At 37.5% G+C, this 27431-nt stretch overlaps 1 protein-coding gene across 1 annotated transcript in view; it reads right to left on the minus strand.

The window, feature by feature from the left end:
- The window catches only part of SHTN1 (shootin 1), a 66227-nt gene that overhangs the window by 37227 nt on the left and 1569 nt on the right, over positions 1-27431 (minus strand). The window contains exons 2-8 of the mRNA XM_052661023.1: positions 23726-23894; positions 21625-21722; positions 19678-19759; positions 14964-15058; positions 10400-10546; positions 7462-7615; positions 5549-5651 (exon numbers count right to left, since the gene is read on the minus strand). Coding sequence (XP_052516983.1) covers positions 5549-5651; positions 7462-7615; positions 10400-10546; positions 14964-15058; positions 19678-19759; positions 21625-21722; positions 23726-23894 — 848 coding nt within the window. The remainder of the gene's footprint in view (positions 1-5548; positions 5652-7461; positions 7616-10399; positions 10547-14963; positions 15059-19677; positions 19760-21624; positions 21723-23725; positions 23895-27431) is intronic.

Consider the following 27431-nt stretch of genomic DNA (forward strand, 5'->3'; position numbering starts at 1 on the left):
AATCTAGAGCCAGACATCTTGGAATGTGAAGTCAAGTGGGCCTTGGAAAGCATCACTATGAACAAAGCTAGTGGAGGTGATGGAATTCCAGTTGCGCTGTTTCAAATCCTGAAAGATGATGCTGTGAAAGTGCTGTACTCAATATGCCAGTAAGTTTGGAAAACTCAGCAGTGGCCACAGGACTGGAAACGGTCAGTTTTCATTCCAATCCCAAAGAAAGGCAATGCCAAAGAATGCTCAAACTACCACACAATTGCACTCATCTCACATGCTAGTAAAGTAATGCTCAAAATTCTCCAAGCCAGGCTTCAGCAATTCGTGAACCGTGAACTCCCTGATGTTCCAGCTGGTTTTAGAAAAGGCAGAGGAAACAGACATTAAATTGCCAACATTGGCTGGATCATGGAAAAAGCAAGAGAGTTCCAGAAAAACATCTATTTCTGCTTTATTGACTATGCCAAAGCCTTTGACTGTGTGGATCACAATAAACTGTGGAAAATTCTGAGAGAGATGGGAATACCAGACCACCTAAACTGCCTCCTGAGAAATCTGTATGCAGGTCAGGAAGCAACAGTTAGAACTGAACATGGAACAACAGACTGGTTCCAAATAGGAAAAGGAGTACGTCAAGGCTGTATATTGTCACCTGGCTTATTTAACTTCTATGCAGAGTACATCATGAGAAACGCTGGATTGGAAGAAACACAAGCTGGAATCAAGATTGCCAGGAAACATCTCAACAACCTCAGATATGCAGATGACACCACCCTTATGGCAGAAAGTGAAGAGGAGCTAAAAAGCCTCTTGATGAAAGTGAAAGTGGAGAGTGAAAAAGTTGGCTTAAAGCTCAACATTCAGAAAACGAAGATCATGGCATCCGGTCCCATCACTTCATGGGAAATAGATGGGGAAACAGTAGAGACAGTGTCAGACTTTATTTTTGGGGGCTCCAAAACCACTGCAGATGGTGACTGCAACCTTGAAATTAAAAGACACTTACTCCTTGGAAGAAAAGTTATGACCAACCTAGATAGTATATTCAAAAGCAGAGACATTACTTTGCCAACAAAGGTCCGTCTAGTCAAGGCTATGGTTTTTCCTGTGGTCATGTATGGATGTGAGAGTTGGACTGTGAAGAAAGCTGAGTGCCGAAGAATTGATGCGTTTGAACTGTGGTGTTGGAGAAGACTCTTGAGGGTCCCTTGGACTGCAAGGAGATCCAACCAGTCCATTCTGAAGGAGATCAACTCTGGGATTTCTTTGGAAGGAATGATGCTAAAGCTGAAGCTCCAGTACTTTGGCCACCTCATGTGAAGAGTTGACTCATTGGAAAAGACTCTGATGCTGGGAGAGATTGGGGGCAGGAGGAGAAGGGGACGACCCAGGATGAGATGGCTGGATGGCATCACGGACTCGATGGACATGAGTCTGAGTGAACTCCGGGAGTTGGTGATGGACAGGGAGGCCTGGCGTGCTGCAATTCATGGGGTCACAAAGAGTCGGACACGACTGAGCGACTGAACTGAACTGAACAGACTGGATAAGTATTTAAAGTAGTTTAGGGATATACATGTAGGCAAGAAAAAAAAAAAAACTTTTAAGGTAATGAAAGGACTCGAGGGGAGGAAGGAAATAATGTAAAATTTACTTTTTTCCATTCTGTCAACTAAAAGGCAGGAGAATACAGGGTCTACTTGTTAACATTCCAAAGCAGGGTAGGGTGCATGGAGGCAGGGGCTGTCACAAGTTGGGGGCCTCTCACTAGTCTCAGACCTCTCTTTAACCTCTCACAACACCATAACCACCCCACCTCTGGTTCTGAGAGGAAGTTTTGGGAATGTGTGTTACTGTACAAAAAGATTACAGAGCAAGAAGTTATTTGTACTGCTCATAACAGTTGTATATATTTACATAAATGAATGAGAATAGATGTTCTTCCTTGTAAACCACCTAAGTGGATGAGAGAAAGTGTGAGCTTTAAATGTTCTATACATTTGAAGTACAAGTTGAAGACTGGTGCAGTGTCTATAACAAAGTCATCTGTACTATTATAAAGAACTATCCAACAAGCTGGTGCTAAGATTAAAGAGAAAATAGACAGTGTGGGTTTCACAGGACAAGTAAGAAGATCAGAACAAGACATCTGGGACCAGTCAAATCTCTAGCGAAAATTGCCACAGGTGGAAATATTCATCTTGAAATTGTTCTAGTGTTCTTCACACCCACTTTGATGGTTAACTTTGTGAGTCAACTGGACTGGCTCATAGGGTACTCAGAGAGGTGTGTGTATGTGTGTGCGCGCGCTCAATCGTGTCCGACTCTTCATGACCCCATGGACTGTAGCCTACCAGGCATCTCTGTCCATGGGGTTCTCCAGGCAAGAATACTAGAGTGCATAGCCACTCCCTTCTCCAGAGAATCTTTCCTACTCAGGGATCAAAGATGGGTCTCCTACACAGCAGGCAGATTCTTTACCATCTGACCCACCAGGGAAGCCCACTCAGATATATGGCCAAACAGTATTCTGGGTGTTTCTGTGAGGGTTCTGGTAACATCTGAACTGGTAGCCTGGGGACTTCCCTGGTGGTCCACTGGTTAAGAGCTCACCTTCCAATGCAAGCATATGGGATCCCACATGCCTCTTGGCCAAAAAAACAGAACATAAAAGCAGAAGCAATATTATAACAAATTCAATAAAGACTAAAACATGGTTCATATATGTTAAAATCTTAAAAAAAAAAATAAATTGGTAGCCTCAGTAAAGTGGAATGTCTTCCCTAATGTGGGATGGGCTCCAGTCAGTTGGTCAAAGGCTTGAATACAACAAAAGGGTGAGCCTCCCCCAAAGAAAGGGGATTCCCAGGTGGTGCTAGTGGTAAAGAAACTGCCTGCCAATGCAGGAGACGAAAGAGATGCGGGTTCAATCCCCGGGTCAGGAAGATCCCTGAAGGAGGGCATTTTGAAATCCACTCCAGTATTCTTGCCCAGAGAATCCCATGGACAGAGGATCCTGGTGGGCTATGGTCCACAGGGTCGTAAAGAGACAGACATGACTGAAGCTACTTAGCATGCACCCCTAAGTAAGATAAAATTTCTCCTGCGCTGAAACTAGGACATCTGCTCTCTCTTGCCTTCTAAGTCACGAAAACTGAAACACTTCCTCTCCCTGGGTCTCCAGCCTGGTGATCTTCAGACTGAAACTACACTGCAGGCTCTCCTTGGCCTCCAGCTTGCTGATTTATCCTGCAGATCCTAGGACTGGCCAGCCTCCACAGTCACGTGAACCAATTACTCAGGCTACTTTCTCTTTTTATGTATATGATGTATATGTACACATGTACACCATCCCCCCACTGCTCCTGTTTCTCTGGAGAACTCTATAACCCTATACACTAATATACCCTACTCTTTCCCCATGAGCCTGTCCTTTCATTCGGCTGCTACAAAATGACCAAGGTATGCTTTCTTCCTCTCTTATCTGTCTCCCAACCGTCCTCCTGGTCAAATGAGCAGGAAGTGGGACGGGGGTGGGGTGGAGGGGCCCAATAAAACCCCTGAAAGAAGCCACAGGCCCTAGTCGTTTTTTTCCCAGTTTCACTTCTATCCAGGACCTACATCACCTTAAAACAAACAGTTCAGGAACAACGCTGGAAAACCTTGTGAAACTCAATACATATGCAAATATATTTGACAAGAAAGTACTCCTTATCAAAAAATAAAAATCTCTTTCTACTGAGAAATTGTCTTTGTCTTATACTATTTAAATTCATCTTAAAAGAAAAATCATTCATGTTATTCAACAAAAATTTTCTGTAATGGGCCTTACAAGAGTTCATGTTTTAGACACACATATTCGGCATTCTAGTTTCATTTCTCAGTATAACCATAGGGTGCTCTTTGAGAAAATACTCTATTTAGGTTATAGTTTACTTTTAATTTGAAGGGCTCTCAAGATTTCAGACTAAAACTTAAAGGCCAACAGTAGGATTTTAATTGGTTTTTAATAGTTCCCTCTCCTCACAGACACAAGTGAACTTTCTTATCAAGCTCAAAATTCTAGACCTTAGCAAAAGATCAAAGTGATGAATTTCCTATTTTAAATGTCAAATTCAGACTATCTCCTACAGCTTTAGCGACCCAGGAGAGAAAGAATTTAAAATACCTGAAATTCTTTCAATTGACTCTTGGATCGATCACGTGTAAAAATTATTTTGCCTTAACTACTTCAATGGCTTAAAGTGGATTATGTCATACCCTACTCAGTAAGGAAAACTAATGAGAATCTTTTTAAAAGGCAGAGTTCCATTTTCATGGTCGTGTGGGAGGACCATGCTACTCATTCTATTGAGATGGATCCGCAAAGGTGCAAAGTACGAATAAATGGACTCTCTGTGTGAACGGATTAAACAAATCACATGAGTTAATGAAAGGTAAAACTCTTAGCAAAACTTTAAATTTCATTTGATCAAGAGTAAATTACACACAAGTGGTTAACAGCATAAAATGAGGAGGTAAACTGTCATACAGCAGGTAGGTTGGCTTATGTACACGGATGGTAGACTGATGAAGCACAAGAGGCAGAATTTGACCTGAGATGTCCTGGGGTGTATTGTGCTTAGCTCAGGCTCCTTGGCATCATCAAGTCACCTCTGGCTCAGAAAGAGCAAATTTTTGTCTGCATATGTGATTTCCTGTTGCAAGAATTTAAACATAATTTCTCTTTATGGAATGTAACTCACTCAGCATTATTAAAGGTTTAAATATGAGATTAAGGAGTTAAAAATAATTATACTTTTAGTTTAATTACTAGTTTACAACAATAAGAGCTGTAAGGTTTTTATTAGTTCACTATTTTTTTTTTAAATGACTGAACAAACTGTAGCTTTTCAAATTAGTGAGAGACAAACATGAAGACATTCTGGACAAGCTCAAAATTCCTTGATCTTCTGGTTAAAGGGTAAAAGAAAATCCTAATGACATGGACTGAAAGTTTAAAACTGAGGTATCAAAAAAATTTTTTTATGTCTAGCTCCTCAGCTTGGAACGTCCACATGAAACCAGAATATCTATAAGAACACTGTAGGCCACAAGATGTCTTTGCCAGGTATTTAAGACCCTAAATAGATTACAAGAGATGGGCTTCCCTGGTGGCTCAGTGGTTAAAAAAAAAAAAATCCACCTGCAATGCAGGAGATGCTTGATCCCTGGGTTGGGAAGATTCCCTGGAGAAGGAAATGGCAACCTGCTCTAGTATTCCTGCCTGGGAAATCCCACGAACAGAGGAGCCTAGAGGGCTATAGTCCAGGGAGTTGCAAAGAGTCGGACACGACTTAGCAGCTAAACAACAATATATTATAAGAAGGGAATGATACACTGGCCTTCAGAAAATTCTCTGAAACACCTGCTAATATCTTTCAAACATTTTACCCGTGTCTAATGATGCATTCTAAGCCAGTATTTTTTAAAAAAGGATACCAATAACATAAACTTCAGTTTCTATGACAAGGACTAACATTTGATGTCGAGCCATCTTCCCGGATGTGCTTACCGGATAGGATTGGGGGGAGGAGGGGGAGGAGGTGGGGGTGGAGGAGGTGGTGGTGGAGGTACTGAATTCTCAGACTGGTTCACCCGTTTCTGGAGTTCATCAACTGCACAGAGAGCAAGCATTCAGAAAAAAAAGATGAAATAAGCAACTTAGCACCTTACATACATGTAAAGGAAAAAAACCACCTGTTCAAAATCACATTCTTTTACTAGGGCAAAGTTAGAAATTCCAGTATGAAGCTGGAGAATTTTTTAAACTTTTTATCGTCAGTGAGAGAGACCTTATATACATTACCAAAAAATTACCATCTTTTTGCTATATGTACAAACTATGGAAAAGGAAAAAAAAATCAAGACAATGGCTGGATGGGTGGGAAGTAAGGATTGAGTAGGCTGAAGAAATGTTGTTAAGAATGGAATATGCCACCCAAACACTAAGAAATTGTTAATATTTGACTTTTAAAGTGTATAGACCAAGAATTGAATTAATTTTAAAGATGACATTTAGTAATGAATTTCAATAGCATACTTTCCTCCTCCACTTAATCTCCTTCAAAGCTGCAAATCCTAGAATTTGTCATTTTAACCAGACTCAGACTCCCAAATGTCTAACTCAGAAACTTTTTGTTCTTTTGAAGAGCATTCTGGAAATATAATTTATTCATTCAATTCATTCAAGCCATTAATAAAACAAGTACTTACTAAGCTCCAACAATGTGAAAAGAGCCTGTCCTTGGTGCTGTTTAAGACATGGTTCCTGACTGCCAGAAAACTCAATTTATAGCAGAGATGTGAATGCCTCTCTAACTGAGCTCTCATGGGCTACAGGTACTGTTCTCAGGAAAAACTCTCCCTCTATGTAGTCATTCTACTTTCCATGACTAACTGTACTCCAATGACCTGTCCATTTGTTTTTACTGCCAGCACTTTAATGAGCAGGGTAGGCTAGGTTCTCCAACACCAAGTATTCTCTAGTTATTTCATATACATGTGTCTATTTCTCTAAAGGGAATCTGAGATCCTCGTGGACAATAAAGCATGGTTTCTTTTCTTCTATATTTCTTATAGCACCCCAGGGTACTGGGTATGGCTGAGCATATACACAGCAGACAAAAAGAATGAACTACTTCTTAATTTTAGATAAATTTAAAAAAATAAATTATAGTTCATTTTCATTGTGGATTAGAAAGCTCTGAATATTTTTTAAAGAAAAAAAAGCCTACTTGATTCTTCTGTACAGATTTAAAAATTCTAGTATAAAATTAACCAAAAATATCTGAAGTGAATATTGAAGCTGTTATACAGGGAACAACCTGACTCCTTAAATTACTTACTTTCCAACAGAAACTTATTATTTATCCCTGTGTAGTAATCTAACTCACACATTCCCGTTAAGCCTTCTAGAACTGAATGAATACATCATTTAAGTACCCCTTGGTGTTTTAAAGGTTTTTCCATTTAATACACATATTGTTGCCCATTTTATTGATAGGTGTGATATTGAAAGCATTATTTCATGTGTATAATTAGACATCAAAGATGAAGGTAGTATGAACCTGAAAAGTTACTTTTTAAAAATACACCCTAAAATGAACAAAATAAGTACTTAATGAACACTCGTCTCTGAAGCCCTGAGAAATGCTGAAGTTTTGGTCTTCCCGTATTAATTGTATCTCTGTCTCTTAATTCTGTATGTGATGCTCATAAAAGCTCTGAGTCCAAAAAGTAAGTCTAAATATTTATGAGTCATCTCATTACAGTGATCATTCTACTTAACTGCAATAGTCAGAAATGAGGGAATTTAAAAGAAAGCTTGGAATTTTTCTATCGAATTCAGAGCATTCAGTAAATGTACTAGCCATGAAAGATTCGCATATTAATACTAAGACATAATAGCCTACGCAATGGTTTTACCGGAATGCTTTAAGTTTCTAGCTTTCTCCTCAGAATTCTGATATTTCAGTTCCAGTTCTTTTCTATCTTCTTCGAGAAGCTCCAGTTGCTGTTTGAGACTGTGTATCTCCTTGTGGAGAGCTTCGTTCTGCAGTTGCTCCTCTAGCTCTTTGACCTATAAATCACAAACAGACTTTTATACAGCGATAACAGTTTTTCCTTTGTCAAGGAAAACAAGGGGAAAAACAAATTTTTCTCTTTTACTTTGCATTTCAGAGCAAAGAGATTCCAATTCATCTTTAAAAAATCACACAAACCCTGGGATACAGATAATACTGGGTCTTCCCTGGTGGCTCGTTGGTAAAGAATCTGCCCGCAATCTAGGAGACTGCCTACAATACAGAAGGCGCGGGTTCGATCCCTGGGTCAGGAAGATTCCTTGGAAAAGGAAGTGGCAATCTACTCTAGAATTCTTGCCTGGAAAATTCCATAGACAGAGGAAGCTGACAGGCTACAGTCCATCGAGTCCCAAGAGTTGGACACGACTTAGCAAGTAAACCATCACCACTACCACCACAGATAATACTGATATTATCAGTAATGTGATTCATATAAATTTATTGGAGACTTATATCCGAGAAAATTTAGTTTTTAATATTCATATAAGTAAAAAATTCATTTAAAACAGATTAACACTTCTATGCCCATTTGAAAACAAAAACTTAGGTAATAGTAAAATGAGTCCTGGTGGGATAATTTGGTAACAACAAAAACCATTAAAAAAAAAAAAGGAAGGAAAGCCCCTTTGATTCAGTAATATTACTTCTAGAACTTGTTTCAGAGAAGTAGACAGGTGTTCAAATATATTCATTAGAGCATTCTCTGCAACAAGGGAATTTTTGGAAATAAGCTACATGTCCACCAATATTATTGATTTAATAAATTACAGTGTTCAGTAAGTGAAATATCAATACTATGCAAAAATTTTAAATCACATACCTCACTATACACTGACATAGAAAGATATTAATTTATTACCAATGGAAAAAAAACAGGTTGTAGAAAATATGCTTGCAATGATCCCATTTAAACTATATTCATAAAACTATATATTTATACAAAGTTTGGATATGTACCAAACTATGGAATTTTTAATTAATCTTAGTTTTCTGCTTTAGCTTTTTCTGTATTTTTAAGATTTCCTTATTATAATAATAAAAACAACACAGTTGTGTTTTAAAGATTGCTGAATTTGCAAGGGAACTTATAGACAGGTAAGAAATATTTTCCAACCACAAACCTGAAAGATTATCCAGAATAACAGTACAGTAAAACAGGTTTAGAAGTATTGATTGCTCTAACTTCATTTATAACTTATATATACTCTTCAGTACCCTACCCGAACAAGGTATACACCCAACAATTTAGTCCCATCCTCAATATAATTTACTAGGTTCTCGGCAAGCATTATTTAATGAGGTAACTACATGTAGAAGAGGGCTTCCCAGGTGGCTCAGCAGTAAAGAATCCACCTGCAATGCAGGAGGCTTGAGTTCGATCTCTGGGTCAGGAAGATCCTCTGGAGAGGGAAATGGCAACCCAAACCCACTCCAGCATCCTTGCCTGGGAAACCCCATGGACCAAAGAGCCTGGCGTGCTACAGTTCATGGGGTTACAAACAGTCAGACATGACTTAGTGACTAAAACGGTAGTAGAGCTTTTTTCAAATCTGAAAATTCTAGTAGTAAGCTAAATAAAAATAAACATTCTTTCATTCTCTTTATTTGAAAAGGTAATTTCTGCATATGGGGACCAAAAAAAAAAATGTCCCTTCCATCCTATCCCCCAAGGCACTTTCCTAGGGCCAAGCACTATTACCATGTATTCATTTAGAGCTTCCCTACATGTATACCAACATTTCTTATTGAAGGAAAAAAAATTTAACTCTACCTCACAACTTGGTAAAAACTCCAGGAACATCCAAGGATTAAATGTCAACAGTGTTGCTTAAAGAGACTTCCACAGGTGCTAACAAATGGCAACTAACAGCCTCTCCCTCTCCAACTAGGGACACTGTAAGTAGCATGAATATTGATGCAATTTTTCTTAAGTGGTTTCTTTAATTTGAAAGGCTTTGTTCCACCTGTTTGCCTGTCCTCCTCTTGCCTCTCCTTCTCACCCACCACGATGACTATCCTTTCTGCTGAGCACACAGAGGTAGGCTGTGTCAGCTGGAGTAACTCTACTCAAACAAATTGAAATAACCACTTAGGAAGCCTTTAAACATATACATTTGTGCAAGTTTACAAAATCAGAAATTTTCTCTAAGCAAACAATTACTATTAACACGGACTTTTCCTCCCTCTTTGAATAAAACCTATGCCTTCCAACAAGCTCTTTGAGACCAATCACAATACACCCTCCTAGTGTATGCACTCTCCAAAAACACAATTGACTTATAGATTTCCAAACTGCATTATTCAAGCTCTTTTTGAGTTGTCTCTCTGCCTCACTTCTTCCAATCCTTTGGATGGTTTAAAAGTCACTATAAACCCTACTAGCGGCTCAGTGGTAAAGAGTCCGTCTGCCAAAGCAGGAGATGTGGGTTTGATCCCTGGGTCAGAAGATCCCCTAGAGAAGGAAACGGCAACCCATTCCAGTATTCTTGCCTGGGAAATCCCATCCCATGGACAGAAGGAACCTCGTGGTCTACAGTCCACGAGTTCACAAAGGAGTCAGACATGACTTAGCAACTAAACAACAACAATAGAGCCTACAAAAAGTGCACTATAAATTTTAGATGGGTACTAGAAGTTCATTTGGTAGTTTTTTCCCTAAAAGGTGAAAACACTGGAAAGACTTAGTAACTCAAGCAACATAAGGAACTATGAGCTTCTGGACTAACTCCTCTCAGTGTAAGGATGTGTGTGCATTAAAAACCCAGAAGAAAATCTGTTACCTTTTGTTGATGCTGAATTCTCTCTTCTTCAAGGAGCTGGACGAGTTTTGCATTTTCATCTAATGCGTTCAAAAGCTGCCGGTCAGGAGCAGAGCTCTGTAGCAGAAGGTGGCTTTGTCTCTTTAGCTTGTTCTGTTCAATAAACATCTACAAAAGTTAATTACAAAAATGTTTGTACCAATCATGCTCACAAGCCTCCTCAATGGAAACTTGAGCAAAAGGAAAGGTGGAGTTTTCATTAAAAAGGTAAACGCAATTTCTGAATGGTGGTATGATGATTTTAGAAGTAATGAGTACTATGATAAGTTTTCATTCATAGCTTTCATATAATCTTTAGAACCTTTACCTTTGTCTCCGCACAGTATATATACAATAGTTAAGTCCCATACTGCGGCTTTTAATATTTTATTATTGCTTTAAAATATATTAATACTTAGTAGTAGCAGCTAATATATATCAAGAACTTATGCCAGGTATTCTACTAAATATGGTCTACACATTGTTTTAATCCTTTTACATCAATCCCTGTGAGGTGAATGCATCTGCTTTGAGAAGCTAAAACATATTCAAGACTACAGGATAGGTGTGGCAGCAATCATTTTACATGCAGTTTATCATCTAATCCTTAGAACACTACTGTCAAGTAGACACTATTATTATCCCACTTTTACTAATAAGATAACTGAGGCTCTGAGGGGTTAAGCAGCTTTCCCAAAGACACAAGTGAGTGGCAAAACCCAGGATTTAAACCCAGATCTGTCTAATTTACTGGCCCATGCTCTTCACCATCTGGCTAATCTCTTTCTCTGTTATTTACTAGACCTAAGATTTTTGTCTTAAACCAATCAGCTTTTCCCCAGTGACAAAAGTAGTTAACAGTAGGAGGGTAAAGAGGAGAAGGTGAAAGGTATATTAATTAAACCGAGCCTTTTATTAAACAATTTATATATATGCTTAACCTAATCTTCACAACTTTTCATGGTTGAAAGCAACATTATTTCCTATTCACCTATTACTTCTTTTCCTTAATATGCTATACAAGTCAGCCAGTGGGCGAGTCTGAACACAAAATGTTTTACAAATTCTGAAATCAGGCCCATTTTATAGTAGAGCAACATTTGCAAGTGAAATTTACATTCTTCTTCCATCTGATGCCTGTGTAAGAATAGGAACAGAGGATGAGTAAGTATCCATGAGTGCACAAGTGTTGGGCTGGAGAAAAGTGAGACTGGAAGAATCTACGCACTAGGGAAGCATAATCAACATTCCATCATAGTATCTTAAATTTGAGACCAATAGTCTAATGGAAATGATTTATTTCAGATTACTATTGAATAATAATATTACAGTAATTTATTTTTTATACATTTTCCCCTCTTAAAACTCAATTGGTTGGAGTCCTGTGTTGGTATCTTAGACAATATCTCACAGTCAACATGAAAGGCCAACAAATGCAAGTGAAACAACTGAGATTCTCTGGCTCCCCAGCCAGTGAGGCCTTTCACCAAGAGTGCTCCGAGTCTGGGAGCAGACAGAGAGGAAGCAGCCAGGGGGGCTGACCAGGGCAGGGCGAAGGGCCCAGCAGTCAGACAATGCAGGGCACAAGGACCACCGAGGCCAGGGGTGGCCTTATGACTCCCTGCACTGCTCCACTGTACTCTGGTTCTCCTGGGGAAAGTTATAGCTCTCAGGAAAACTTGCTTAACTTACATGATTATAAACTGTTTCAACTGTTATTTTTAGAGAGAAAAGAATAAAGACTGTGTCTTAGGGATGTTAATAACATGAATTTCTCTTGCAAAGCCCTGTAACAATCCCTAAATTGCAATATAAGATGAAAAGAACATACAGAAAAGAAGTTCCTTTCAATAACAATGGCAACCTGAAAAATATTAGTCATTAGACCACCTTTTCTAGACTTTAAAGTACTAAAATAAAACACTACATAATGCCTTTTCTAAAGATGTATTTAAAGAAAATTCAGTTATCGAACACTAATGAAATTAGGCTTTTAGCTATGGAAAGAACTTCTTGGTTAGAGTTATTAAGTGGGTCCCTTATCAGACAAATAATAACATTGGTATCAGAATTTCAGAGAAATTTTCCTACATCTCTTCAAAGAATGAGAAGAAAATTTAGTGTCATTAATATATAACTCATTCTTTCAAAAATAACATTAAAATATTATTATCTCAGTTGTCTGAAAACAAAACTTATTATGTAACATTCCCTCAGTATATTAGGACTACATGTTGAAAAAGTATTCACATCTTTAAACAGAGGAAAGAAAACTACACTAAATAGCAAAAAATATACATTCAAAAAGTACATGAAAGGTTTCAAGAGTTGAAATTATGTTGAAGAAATACAAACACTTAACATAGTTATGAGGACAACTGACTGTTCCCTCTTTGTAAGTGATCATGCATTTGGTTTTTTAATTGGACAAATGTAGAAGTAAGGAAGAAACACTCCATTTTTAATTTACACACTTGAGAATTGTTTGCATGTTTACAGGGTATATATTAACTTTACAAAATGATTTCTATGGCTCTACACTATATACCCCAACAGGGCAGGAGTCGTATTTGCTTTCTTCACCATGATATTCCCACTACCCACACCATGTCTGGCTTGAAAGATATTTGCTGAACACAATAAGAACAAAATGCAAAAGTGGTATTTCTCTAGTTAAGTCAGATACTTTTTATCAGCAGTTGTCTGTTGAAAACCTGAGAATCTATAAACCATGTAAAAGGGAAGATATACCAGTTCTAATGCAGTTTTGTCTTTTCTTCTTACTATTGTGTAGATCAAGCCTCAGATACTGTAAAATCATCGATCACTGTTGCAAATACTTATGCTACCAGCAATGGGGAGCAGGAAATGGCAACCCACTCCAGTATTCTTGCCTGGAAAATCCCATGGACAGAGGAGCCTGGAGGGCACAGTCCATGGGGTCACAAAGAGTCGGACATGACTGAGTGACTTAGCGCACGCATGCACGCGCACACGCGCGCACACACACACACACCAGCAGGGTAAGTATCACTGCTCTCGCTTTCCCTCCTCAAACATCTCTCTCCTTATTCTGGATTAACCTGTCAGCACTGTTTGCGCCAATCACTACGGGTTGCATGGCAGAATGAATCATTCATTTTTATATTCTTAAAGGAATCTTACTTCTTCCATCTATCCTCTCCATTATTGCATGGCCTTCAAGTTTTTCTCTGAGCTGCTTTGTATTCTAACATCATTCTGCAAACAAGAAATGGAAACTGAAAATGTCTCTCAAAATTAAGACCCTTGCATGCAGGTCAAAATCAGCCAACATTTTCAGTTTTGCAATGGAGACATTTTCACATTATCTCTACTCTCCCCTCAGCCATTTCTTTAGCTCCATTATTTATATGCTGTAGATTTTTCCAAAGGGCTCTAACACACTTCAATTCTTTTTCCTCCTTCCAAGAAATAAGAGAATAAATATTTACCCACCTTTCATTAAACTCTCTGAATAAACTGAATCATAATATTTCAAATCATATTTTCTCATAATAAACTTTTATAGGGTTCATTACTACCACAGTTACCTGCAAATATGGAAAAACTCTTACACAAAACCATCATCTGATCTTCAAATATCATTCCCATAACCCTGCACTTTGTCTCCCTTCTATACCTTGGATACTTCCACCTAAGAATGCTTACATTTCCTTAGCTACCTTCCTTGAACCCACAGTAGGCACACAGATTCAAAATATTTATACATGATGGAGAAGATCTCATACAGATCATATCATAAGCTGTTAACACATAACACATCATAAGCTGTTACAGCTCAGCCAACTGATGCCTCATCATTTCCCTGGAAACCAGTCACAGAGCCATGGAATACCCAACCACCACGTGTCCAAAAAGTTAACCCAGAGCATGAGAAGCTCAAAGTTCATCTCTAACATGAGAGGAAAGGCTCAGATAATGGATGTATAACATGTGTAACAATGTTCCACAGCAAGTGGCAGAATCAAGGCATATAATGAGAGCACTGAACAGTCACTGAAGACCATGATGTTGCTCTTTCAGATGGTATACTGAGATGTAACCTAGTTTCTTAAGGCTTTTGGAAATATACAAAAGTCCTATACTCAAACCAGACTTTCAATCACAAGTAATGGGATGGGTATTCCTAAATACAATTTATTTTCACAGTATAGCATTTTCTAGTTTATAAAATTCTTATGAAGACTCATGCCATTTGATTTTACAATCCACTTGGTGAGGTTGGTACCATCACCCATTTTACAGATGGTGAAAGTGAAGCCCAAAAAGGTTAAGAACTCCTAGTAATGAACAACTACTACCCGAATGACACGGCAAAATGTAAACCCAGATCTCTGACACCAAGTTCAGTGAACTTGATACTATTCCAAATAGCTCCCTAGATCAGATGATCTTTATTCAGAGTGACAAGTGTTTGTTCAACTTCAAAAAATGTTTTTATATGTCATCTGCAAAGCTCTTTAAAATATAAAACTAAAAAACGAGGTCTCTGCAAAACATTTACCTCTTGTGCAAATGACTCTGCTTTCTTTCGAAGGTCCTTCTCCAGCTCCAAGTTCACCTGCATCTCCTCATACTCTTCTACTGCTAGCATGGACACTTAAGAAGACAAGGAAAAGAAAACTGACAACAGGCCACACCAATTATCAGGCAAATGGATGAAAAAACAGCATCAAAAAGATTCCTTATTCAGGCAGACACACACCCACATTAATTGCTGGCTGGAATATAAATTAGATAACACCTTTTCAGAGAGCAACCTGGCAATGTGAATCAAAAATCTAAAACTATTCATACCCTTTGACTCAACAATTCCACTTTGAGAAATGTATTTATTCTCCTAAAAGAATGAATCACAAACCTACAGAGATCTAATTGTAAAGGTGCTCTCTGCATCATTGCTGAAAATAATGGAACAATCTAGATGACCCAACATTGAGGTGTCAGTAAGTAGAGAAATATACAAGAAATATTCTGCCAACAGATTATGTTGTACTGAGTGAGTTGCAGTGAGGTGGCTGAACCTAGAGCCTTTTATACAGAGTGAAGAAAGAGAAAAACAAATATTGTACATTGATGCATAGATAACAAAATCCAGAAAACCAGTACTGATGAACATATTTTCAGGGGAAGAATGGAGATGCATTCATAGAGAACAGATGATGGGACACAGCGGGGGAAGGAGTGTGTCGGATGAATTAAGAAGGTAGTGTAGCTATATATACACTACCGTGTATAAGACAGATAATTAGTGGGAAGTCGCTGGATAGCTCAGGGAGGCCAGCCTGGTGCTCTGTGATGACCCAAAGGGGTGGGATGGGAGTGGAAAGGAAAGCTCGAGAGGGAAAGGCTCTATATAACGATTGATTTGCACTGTTGTGCACTGCTGTATGGTAGAAACCAACATAAAAACATAAAAAATTATATTGTAGAGGCATATTTCCTAAATGGGAAAGACCTTCTTGATATATCTTTAAAATGAACTCATTCCTGTTTCTTAAAAGCCACATATAAAACACATCAATAAAAGTTTCACAGAGGAGGAAATATGTAAAAGGCCAACAAATATCTTTATCAGTAACCAAGTAAAGTAAAGTAAAGTAAAGCTACGGAAAGTAAAACCATAGCTTTCTTTTTATACTCACCAAAGAGGTGACTGCCAAAAATTTTAAAGTATAGCTATATCAAGTTTGGACAGGGCACAGAACAATGAAAACAAACACACTGTTAACAGGTCTATAAACTTACAGACCTACTTTAAAAGTAATCTGGCATTATGTAGTGAAACTGAAGACAAAATATTACATTTGGTGTGTACGTTAGTGAAACTCTTTGATATTTGCACCAGAAGACATGTGTAAGAATTCTCATAACAGGATGACTTGGAATAGCAAAAACCTGGAAACAAACTCAAACATCCACCAACTGGATACTGGATAAACAAATTTTGGTATAGACATCAAATGAAATATTATACAGCAGTGAAAAGAAACATATCACAGTACAACCCCTTAATATGGATGAACCTCACAAATGCAAAAAGTTGCAGAAGGACACAGGGAAAATGACAGCATATATAGCAAGTTCACGCAAAATTAAATAATATGCTGTTCAGAGATATATTCATATCCGAAAAACTACAAATAAAAACTATGATAAAAATTCAATGAAGAAATATAAGTAGAGATTGACGTTCAGGGGCTTGTAAAGTACCAATGGATAAAAAGACTATCCTTTTTGTTGGTAATTTCTTTATACTTCATATATATTATAAACATATTTAACAAACAATTTAACCTGTATATATAGGCTTTTTGACTGAAATATAGTTGATGCACAAAATTATGTTACAGGTGTACAGTATAGTGATTGATAATTTTTAAAGGTTATGCTCCATTTAGTTATAAAATACTGACTATATTCCCTGTGTTGTATAGCATATCCTTGTAAATTATCTTATTACATATTAGTTTGTACCTCTTAGTCCCCTACCTATAAACTGTCCCTCCCCTCCTTTCCTCTCCCAGAAGAATAAACACTAAAATGTTAACAGCGCTCATACCTGGACTATAAAAGTTGAGATTTTTTTTTCCTTTTCCAATATGCATTTATACTTCCCACCAAAAAAAGTATGTTACCTGAATAAAAAGAAAGAAAAATGTGTGTGTGTGTGTGTGTGTGTGTGTGTGTGTGTATTAGTTGTTTCGAAGTGTTCTCCATGTTTATAAAGAAAAGAAACAGCCTTAGATCTGTAGAGACCCAGAGTCAGAGCTTTGAACTAAAGAATCCCTGTGGGCAGAAACCGTCAAAGGGACTATCCTGTCAAATAGAAGCAACATGAATTCTTTCCTACTTCTTGACATTTTGTTAAATAATGATATAGATGGGACAGAGGGAGTGATGGCGTCATCACCAACTAGGTACCACATGGGTGGACAGTACATTGATCTCTCCATCAGATTCTGGCCAGGCACTCTCAACTCTGAGCTGAGTCATAGCGATAAAAAGCTTTAAAAAGGCTCTCTTAATGGCTGCTTTCACAAGCTGTTCCTCCGGGGCACTTCAGTCTTAACTGACTAAGAACTGGTTTGCTGTGTAATGACATAGAATTTCAAACTTCGTACTCGGTCAATCTACCGCCTCCTCAGAGGAAAGACTAACAGCCTTGCTCAAGTGAAGCCATGTAAGTGGTGGTTTGTGATGTGAATTATAGGTCCCTGAGAGCTAAATGATTCTCAAACCTATTTTTAAAAAGAAGTCCTGGGCAAGATAATTGACTTTCTTTCCTATGACCAGAACGCTATGATAAAAAGTGAATTTTCACATGTCCTGGTCCTCTTAGATCCTGAAATAAATTGGGTTGGTCCTAGTCACGTATTTATTTACATAATCTCTCTCTCTTCCCAGATAGGAGACTCCCTGAAGGCAAGGGCCATCATACTAACCTTTGTAGAACCCTGTTAATAGCATAGTGTATCACAACTGAAAATTCTTCTATGCCATTTCTATCTTCTTAAATGCACAAAGAGCAAAGGAAATGTTACAACCCAGTGCATCTCCCACACTTAGCTATAAGTTGATTTATTAAAAAGGAAAGAATCTCAATTCATGAATGACACAAAGATACAGAACCACCACCACTACCAACAGGGAAGGTCCTGGGTCTGAAAGGTTTCCTTTTCGAGTCGTAGTTTCTGAACTAGGACAGTGGCTGAAGGCAAAAAGGAGAACAGAAGGCACAGGAAGAAACCCTGCTCCCCTTGAGAATTACGTTTGCACTTTGGCATAACTCCTTTGTCCTAAACCCGGAGACATAAGAAACGGCATCATGAGATTAGATGCTATGCTTTATGACTAGGATGATAAAATCAAATTACACAGAATTTTCTCTAGAAGAAAGTTCCTTCTTAGCAGGTCTGCTTCTCCTGACGAAGAGGTAAGTTTTTCTGTGATTCACAGAAAAGATCACAAATCTCTCATGGCTCTGGCTCCCAGAGAGCTCACAGGCCGACTTCAGGCACACAGGCAGGAAATGTGCAAAGACTTGGAACAAGGAAGCACTTTGTATCTGAACACATACTTTCACTTTCCCTTTGTCCTGTTTTCCATATCCTCTTTTCTTTAAATTTTTTATTGCAAGATATTTGTTTTACAACATCGTGCTGGTTTCTGCCATATATCAACAGAATCAGCCATGTCCCCTCCCTCCTGAAACTCCCTCCCAACTCCCACCCCATCCCACTGCTCTAGGTGTTCAGAGAACACGGGCTTGAGCTCCCTATGGCACACCGCAAATTCCCACTGACTGTATTTTATATATGGTAATGTATATGTTTTCATGCCACTCTCTTATATGGCGTTAGTGGTAAAGAAACTGCCTGTTAATGCAGGAGACATAAGAGATGCAGGTTCAATCTCTGGACTGGGAAGATCCCCTGGAGAAGGAAATGGCAACCCACTCCAGTGTTCTTGCCTGGGAAATCCCATGGACAGAAGAGCCTGGAGGGCCACAGTCCATAGGGTCACAAAGAGTCGGACATGAACAAAGTGACTTGGCCCCCACCCCTTCCACACTGTGTCCATGAGTCTGTTCTCTATGTCTGCATCTCCACAGCAAATGGATACAGAAATTTTGGTACATATATACAATGGAAAGCAACTCAGCTTTAAAAAAAAGAACGCATTTTAGTTAGTCCTAATGAGGTGGATGAAACCAGAGCCTATTGTACATGGCAAAGTCATAAAGAGAAAGACAAATATTGTATGTTAACATATATGTATGGAATCTAGATAGTACTGATGAAACTATTTCCTTTTCCTCTTAATTTAAAATTTTATCATCTAATGTTGCATGTATTTATGTAGCTATCCCAATCTCTGCTGGACTGAGGAGAGGTTTACTGAATAACCCTACCAGATACATAAATACCAGTACGGCCATGGTCCCAGGATACATGTAGGACAAAAGAGGATTTAGGTCTGAAGTTTCAAAATGAGTGGGCTGTGAATTCCTTAAGCAGAAGCACTTTTAAATTTCCTCCGCTCTAACTTAGGTGATAAAAGAACAGGAAATGAGAGAGACTCATTGCTAGACGTTAAGAAGACACAATATAGAAAACTTTTGCTACAACACTCTTTAGACACAGGTATAAAATAATACAAAATATATATAAACAAAGTAAGTTACAGATTTGAAAGAATAGACTAGAAACACATACCTCTATTGCATTTTTCTAAGACTTTTCTCTGTTCAAGAACTTCCAAATTTAAAACATCTTTTTCTTGTTTAACTTTATTTACCTAAAAATGTGATATTGTGAGAGGAGAAAACATCCAAAATTGTAAAACATGACATGATGATGGGTGACTTAAACTGCTGTTCAATTTTCAACACGATGCTACATTAAAGCAATAATTGCCTTCACTGTGTTAGGCTTTTATTAAAGCATTTTTATAGCCTCAAAGTATCTATTTAATTTAGGATATATATCTGGAACTTCTTTACATATTCCAGATAGCATTAGCATTGCTCCTTAAATATGGCAATGTTCTAGTCATCCAACGTAAATGATATTTCAAAAGGAAAAATCCAACAAGATTGCACCCAAAATATACCTGAATCATTTAATCAGAAATACAATATTAAATTTTGGCATTCATTTTACACTTTGATGACATTTGGCTTACGTAAAACATACATAGATTTTTTTTTTAATAAAAAATGCTTTGACCTTTGGCTTAAATAAAATACATATGAAAACCTCCCCCCAAAAAACTTCAATTTCTGAAATAATTTTTGGCATCACAGGAAAAGAGAATATCATAGTAAAGTTCTAAAAAAAGAATGTAAAGTTACATATAGCAAGTGGATAGATCTCAAAAGCATTATGTTGAATTTAAGAAGCAAGTTTATATAGTTAAAAACATTCAAAATACTAGTTATTGTAGTAGATATGTAAATATAATCACTGAAATCATAAAAACCAAGTTCAGAATAATGGTTGCTTGGAGAAACAGGGCAGGGAGTCAGGAGAAGGCACTCAGGGAGAGATACACATGTGTTTCAATAACATGTTAACGTTTTATGGACTGAACTGCATGGTCAGCATATGGATGCTCATACTTTTCTTTACTTTTTATACTTTTCAGATGTCTGAAATAATCATAAAAAAACTAACTTCTGAAATGGCTTCCAATAATACCTCTAAATGGGAGGGAAGTGAATCATCAATAAATAATGATAACTGAGAAATGGAATGCATCAAAATGTCTTTCTCTCCTACGATAACACTCAAGAAACAAGCTAAGACGATGGTCCTGAAACGGCCCCTGAATCCATCAGCACTTCCAGAGAGTCTGTGAACTGGTCTCTTTTAGTACAAAGTATACTGTTGCTTTCTGTTTAAATTAGTAACTGGTATACCCTGCTCAGTACTTTCAAAATATCATTATCCTTCTTCCCACTCACACTTACTGAAACAGTAACTGAGGCTGGGAGGTAGATGGGCACTGCTTCCCAACCTTTTTCACATTCTGGTCCTTAAGAATATGTGTATGGGAACTGGATGAGGCTGCTCACTGAAGGGACCAATACTCTGGGACACTTGATATCACTGGCAAGATATCAAGGTGCTATAACACATCAGTGGGGAAACCTTGGGATACCGACTCTGAGAACCACTGACACAAGTTAAATTGAGACTGCAAAGGCAGATTCTTAAAGATTCTCCAAATACCCACTTGAACCCATTCTACCATCTACCATATATGCCTGTGTTGGGAGGTACAGAGGAGGAGAGCCTTTCTCTACTGAGTTAGCCCTCGACTAGAGAAGCAAAATCATTCTTCACCAGCAGCAACAGTGTTTGATTTCAGATACAGGTATCATTGTCACAAATCTGCAAACAGTGAAACATGCGCGATAACAGGAAACACTTCGATGCTGTTTTAGTACATTATTTCTTGAGCTACAGAGTGGGCCCATGAATGCTTATGATCTTATTTTCTATACCATTTTGTAGGTCTGGAATAGTGGGGACAAGAGAAGATTAAAATTGGTACATGGTTCTTATGTCAGAAATTAGCTTTCAACAGCAAGTTTTTGATGCAGCCTGTCCCCATCTTAAAACACTAAAGGTCCCGCCTTTTGGGCCTAAGATACATACTTCTTCTGTTACTTCTACAAGTTTGCTCTTGAGATTTTCCAGTTCGATGGCTAATATCTTCTTTTCCTCCTGAACAGATACAATTTGATCTCGAAGTTCTGCATTTTTAAAGAAAAAATAAAGCCTTATTTTTAAAAGAAGAAATCAATCTTGTCAGAAGAATTGAAAATACCAGTCCATGAGCAGTTTACTGTCAAAGGTTTTCAACGATTAGAAGGAAAAGGAAGCAGCAAAAGACAATGGAAATTTCACTTGTTCCCCACTCCTAATATAGCTATGTTTCTTAAATTTTCTATCAGGCATTCTCACTATGTTAAATGTACTAGATTATGTTTTCTCTGCATTGTATCAAACCTATATTCTAGAAACCGTCTGGCATTTTAGAAGAAGGATTTTTTAAGCTTTTGGCAAAACAAATTAAGGCATTGTACTAATTTCTTTTTTATTTTATAATGGCCATGGGCTCTTGTCACAATGCAATACAAACAAACGGGGCAGCTAACAATTTGGAGATTTTGATTTAAAGAAAAAAATCCTGACGTGCTGCCAATTTATAGCCCTTAAATATTATTTGAACTGACTCAAAATATAACCTATTTGAAAAAGGGTTAATTCTAATAATTTTCTCTCCAGAGTTGTGGGTGTTTTGTTTCTTAATTTATTTCATATTTCATGTTATTGAGATTAACTGAAAACTGTGTTACTAGAGTAAAAATATTAGGCACTATAAGAGCAAAAGCTTCTGGTGTTATATTAAAGTTACATCTACTGCTCAAATGTTAAAAAAAAAAAATACATGGACTAGCATAGTACTTAAATTAATACCCAGGCCCACATAGTTTTGCCACTTAGCTTTTAAGTGCTTTTAATTTCTTACCCTTCTCCAAGGACAATAAGAAACGCACTATATGGTTATTTACTAATAAATTAAATCAAACTTTTTACATGAACCCAGATTAATGAAGGGGCTCTCAAGAAACTTATTTCAAAACCACTTTCTCCACTGCCAGACTAATCTTGAAAAAGAATCAGAGACCATACTATTCAAGATCTAACAGAAAGGAGAAACAGAAACAAAAGGAAAGCCTTTAAACTTCCTCTCCCCATTCCTGCCAACATAAATACAATTTTTTCTTAGGTGAGAGGGTAAGAGGGGCTTCCCAGGTGGCTCAGTGGTTAAGGAATCTCCCTGCCAAGGCAGGAGATGCAGGAAACGCAGGTTCGATTACAGGATCAGGAAGATCCCCTGGAAGAGGAAATGGCAACACACTCCAGTATTCTTTCCTGGGAAAGCCCATGGATAGAGGAGCCTGGTGGGCTGTGGTCAGTCCATGGCATCACAAAGAGTTGAATACGGCTTAGCAATTGAGCACACACAGGGTTAAAATGGCTTTCTTTTTACTTTCTTCTTTCTATTTCCAACTGAAGTTTTATCTATCAGACCAACAAATATTATTCTTGACATGTACAGTAAGTTAAAATGCTCCAATAATTACCAAGCCCTAGACTGTTTTCCTACATCCTAAACTATATGTGCATGTTTATTTATTAAAAGAGTTAATGTGTACTTCACAGATGTATTATGTGGTTTTGTCTTATAGAATCATTTGGGGACCAACACATTTGCTTAATACTACATATTGCTTCTAGTTCATTGCCTGAATCTTAGGAGAAGTTCTTAGAGGGCAGAGACAAAGCAATTTCGGGAGGAATCTTCCCCAAAGATTTCAACAGAGAAATCCGACTAATAGAAGGTGTTGGCCAAATAAATTTTTATTCATTCTTTCTTTCATTTAACAAAAATATCTTAACACACAGTCCTATCCTTAAGACATGTATAGGTTAACTGACTGTTCCTGTCAAGATGGCGCTTTCAAAAGTATCTAATCCCAAACAAGAAAGTAACTCATAAAGCTACAGTCATCATGATTCTCAACCAGACTACCCTCGGGGACAGATAATCAGAATTTTTTTCCAAAAAACGACGCAGGCATCAGTATTTATTGAAATCCTTATGTAATTTCAAAGTGCAACCAGGGTTGAGAAGCATTATCCTAATAGGAGTCAAAACCATGTTCAATAACTAAGCCAGGAATCCTACCTTTGATCTGCTTCTGACACTGTACTGAGACACAAGTCTTGGCAACATCCTCCGGGTCCATGGCTGAATCTTCATCATCAATGTTAATCTCCTCAGTTATTACATCTGGCCCCAGCTTGGCCATGTATAACATGCTGATTCTTTTCAATGCTTTATTTTCTTTATTTAACTAAGGCAAATATAAAGACAGTTATTTTAATAGCAAATGAGTGTCTTGGGTTTTTATACAACGGTCAAATTAAGTGTCTTTTTGTCTACACATGCATCAACATTCACAGCATGAAACAGAAGAGTCACTAAATATTATTTTATTTATACTTTTTAACATTAAACTAATTAAGACCTATGCCTTACATGTGAAAATGCTAGTTATAACGGATAAATACAAGAAGAATTAAGATAAAACACCAGAATAGATTATATCGAATTTCAATTTATCCAGTCATTAATAGTCCTAATTTAAGACACTTTATTTGGTTTGATGCTGTGCTGTGAACACCTTTTATATGTTTGTCCCACACTCCCTGTTTTTGAGACACTGCCACTGCCTCTTCATGTTCCACACAATTTCTGGAACAGCCAAGTTCTCCCAAAGCAATTCCTGTTCTCCTGGGCAGGAACTCCTGTCCATGTGTCTGGATGTACAGTAGCTACTGGCAACCACACCACGCTACTCAACTGAGGAATAGAGAAAGGCAGTCTGCAGCAAGGCCAAAATGGAGCCAATGTGCAGAGACAGAGAAAAGCAACAGACACTGGGTTTCCCACAGGGTTCCAGTCTATTCCTAAAATGCAACTAGCTCATGGATTCTATGGGATTCTCCAATATCGCTCTGAACAAACTCCTACTTTTTCCCCCTTTTCTTGCTTAAACTAATTCAAAACGTGTTTCTGTCTATCCCTAGAATTCTAATAATACACAATAGAAGAAAGTTCAAGCTATGTTTCTATTATCTCTATGTCACTGCAGATAAAGCAACCTAATTCATTGATGTATTTAGCACGCCCTTTATGTAAAAAATGAGTTGGTTGTTAATTATCATTACCTTCTTTAGCTCCTGTATTCATGTGCATATAAATGTTATACAAAGCACACATAAAGACTAAACCTGATCCAAAGTCCACTGAAGGAAAATATGATTTTGCTTTAATCCCAAGACTCAAATATGAAAGATCTTCTCTTATTTAAGTAGGAAGTGTTTAGTAGATTGCTTTCTCTAGTATAAAATGTAAGATACAGAAATGTGCTTGCAGTTAGTAAGGGCTGTTGGCCATCAAAACAAGTTCCGAATTTAATAACTGACACTGAATATAAATACAAATAGAAATATTTCACCAGAACGCTAAAGGCCCTTCTCTATGTAAACCTTACACCAGAATAAGATGTTTAGTATGGCACTTGTCTGGCTTTGGTCCTTCATTTGTCATCATGATTAGGACCCCTCAGGATTTCTCTCAGAGAAAGCCCAGCCCATATCACTAGCAAGGTCTGGAACACAAGAGGTTCCCTGACCTCTCTGGGGAATCAGGAAGGATCACTCAGGAATGGCTATGAACCCTTTCCTGGATTCTTCCTGGGAAGGCTGGCGAGATCCATTCAAAGAACCAGGCACAGACTTTTACTCCCAGTCCCCAGACATAGCTCCAGCTTCTAGCTCTCCATATCACAGGAGAGGATCAGAAATATGATCTGAGACCTACGATTTCCCAGTCCCTCTTCCTTCAGATGGACAATTCAAGTAAGCACTGTCGTGGCTTCTTTGAACATCGATGCTAGAGCACGGCACTAGAGGCTCAAGGATCATTGTAAATTCTCAAAGGATGATATCTCTTCAGAATGCAGGGAAAAAAGAACAATTTAAGAAAAGAGTGGAAAAACTCAAGAGCTAATTTGTAATTCTGCCTCCTAATAAACAAATGGTTCCCAGTCCAGCACATTACAATCTGTAGAGTTTAAAAAAAAAAAAAAAAACTTCCCATATTTGACCTGAGGAAGCAGGCCCTCCCACCAGGCCAAAAATCTCTGGCAATAGAGTCCAGCATAGTACTTCTTCAGGGCTTCCCAGGTGATTCAAATGTACATCAACACTGAGAATAATTGATATGGAGGAATGCAGTACTTGGGTATTTATTCCTATACAATTAGCAGCAGCAGTATTATAGCAGAGCTGAGAACACAGCTCTGCAATCAAATTCTGTCTCTGCCTCTAGAATAATCATTCAGTGTCAGTTTTCTCATTAGCTACTAAGGATTAAAATAGTCTCCATCCCATAATATGCAGATTAAATGACATATTATATATAAAGCATTTAACATAGTAAGTGACTTACAGTAAAAATTCAACAAATATTAGCTAATAGTAACAAAAGAGATTAATCTTGTTACTAATTAATTTTCCTCCAGAAATCATTTATAAGCTAGTATTCTTCAACCAAGGCATTTATCTATACAATGTTCCTTTCCCCAGGATTCATGAAAAACTGGAAATACTCATTTTTGCCATCTGATGCTTAACATACTACTTCCCAGGCCACCATCAAAGTAACATTTGATAACGTAATAGTTAACAGTTCTGCTCTCAAAAGAGTTTAATGCTCCTATCAAACTAGGCACCAATATCTACCAGCTATTTGGCTGTAATACAATTACTCTATTCAACAAAGTTACTTTCTCAAGAAAAAAAGCCAAACATAATTTCAAAAGTCTTCTCTGGAAACATCATTTTCATATTCTGAAAGAAGAAAATATAAGATTTATATACATGAAATCTTATGACCATATGAAGTAGAAATTTTTGAGAACTCTGAACTCACAAATTTAAGCTAAGCAATGTCACTGCAGTTATTAGCCATCAGATTATATAGGTTAATGCACGCTACTTCTGTTTCAGAACTCTTCTAAGTTAGAAGGCAAAAATAAACCTTTCATAACCCTACAGGAACAGAACCTTATGCTATATTCAAATTTAAACAGGGTTTTTATATAGAGCACAGTTTAATGGATAGTTAAAGATACAAAATAGGCATGTTAAACAGACCTGGATCATACAATTTAAATAACTGGTCTATATTCTATTGGTTTAACTGTCACATTTCAGCAAAGCAAAGCATCCATACTTGCTTCTAAGGAAACAATCCAAATTGCATCATAAGAATTAAACATTCTATTTGCCCTTAATTTGAGAGCAAAGACTTAGAAAAATAAGAACTTACAGAAATTTTGCTTTTTAGAAAATGAAAACTATTTTCAAAAATGACAATTAATACTTAAATCAGGATGTGTTACTTTCACTTATTGATCACACATATAATGAGGCTTCCAAACTTTGTATTCAAAACTGCAGCTTCTTTCACATCTAATGAGCATATTGATAGCATTTAATCAAATAGATTTTTTTGGTTTTTTATTCTAAAGTCCACATACACTGTATCCTAAAGTACACTGTAGCCTCAAAAACAAACCATTTGTCCATTTTCAAAAGGGCTTCTTAAGAAGACAAACTCTACGTTAAGGGTTCTATTATCAATACTAAACTGTAAAAATGACCCCAGAGATTAGTAACACACTGTCATAACCAGGGATGACTATACAGTCACCTGGCGACTTTTTCAACATTCACATGCCTGGGCCATACTCCTAGAGCAGTGGGTCCGGGTATTCTTAAGAAATCAATCCTGGTCTACTTTGAAAATTATGACATGATAA

This window comes from Budorcas taxicolor, chromosome 23 (genome assembly GCF_023091745.1).
Source record: "Budorcas taxicolor isolate Tak-1 chromosome 23, Takin1.1, whole genome shotgun sequence".
NCBI lineage: Eukaryota > Metazoa > Chordata > Mammalia > Artiodactyla > Bovidae > Budorcas > Budorcas taxicolor.